General features: G+C 27.3%; 1 protein-coding gene across 4 annotated transcripts in view; it reads left to right on the top strand.

The window, feature by feature from the left end:
- The window catches only part of LOC107473062 (naringenin 8-dimethylallyltransferase 1, chloroplastic), a 36,080-nt gene extending 35,820 nt beyond the window's left edge, over positions 1-260 (top strand). For all 4 annotated transcript variants that reach the window (XM_052259737.1, XM_052259734.1, XM_052259735.1 and 1 more), the window contains one exon: positions 129-260. In XM_052259737.1, coding sequence (XP_052115697.1) covers positions 129-170 — 42 coding nt within the window. In that variant the 3' untranslated portion in view covers positions 171-260. The remainder of the gene's footprint in view (positions 1-128) is intronic.

Below are 260 nucleotides of genomic sequence, written 5' to 3'. Positions count from 1 at the left end.
TGATTGAATGATGCTATCCAAAAGAGATCTATCAACTATCATGCCTTTGAAAGTCAATGTTGATCAAAGTTATGAATGCATGTGAATATGATTATTGCTAATTCACATGTTTTATTTTATTTTTTCAGCTTCTTTTTGTGGAGAACATCCTTATACTTTTCGTGAGATGAAGATGCACAAGTATTATTAATACAATAAATAGTGCAAACTTTTCTATATGCTAATAATCTTGGTTAGGTTGATTATATATTCATATATAT

Source organism: Arachis duranensis, chromosome 1 (assembly GCF_000817695.3).
Source record: "Arachis duranensis cultivar V14167 chromosome 1, aradu.V14167.gnm2.J7QH, whole genome shotgun sequence".
In the NCBI taxonomy this organism is placed as follows: Eukaryota; Viridiplantae; Streptophyta; class Magnoliopsida; order Fabales; family Fabaceae; genus Arachis; species Arachis duranensis.
The sequence above is the reverse complement of the archived record's forward strand: the minus strand, read 5'-3'. Positions and strand labels throughout refer to the sequence as shown.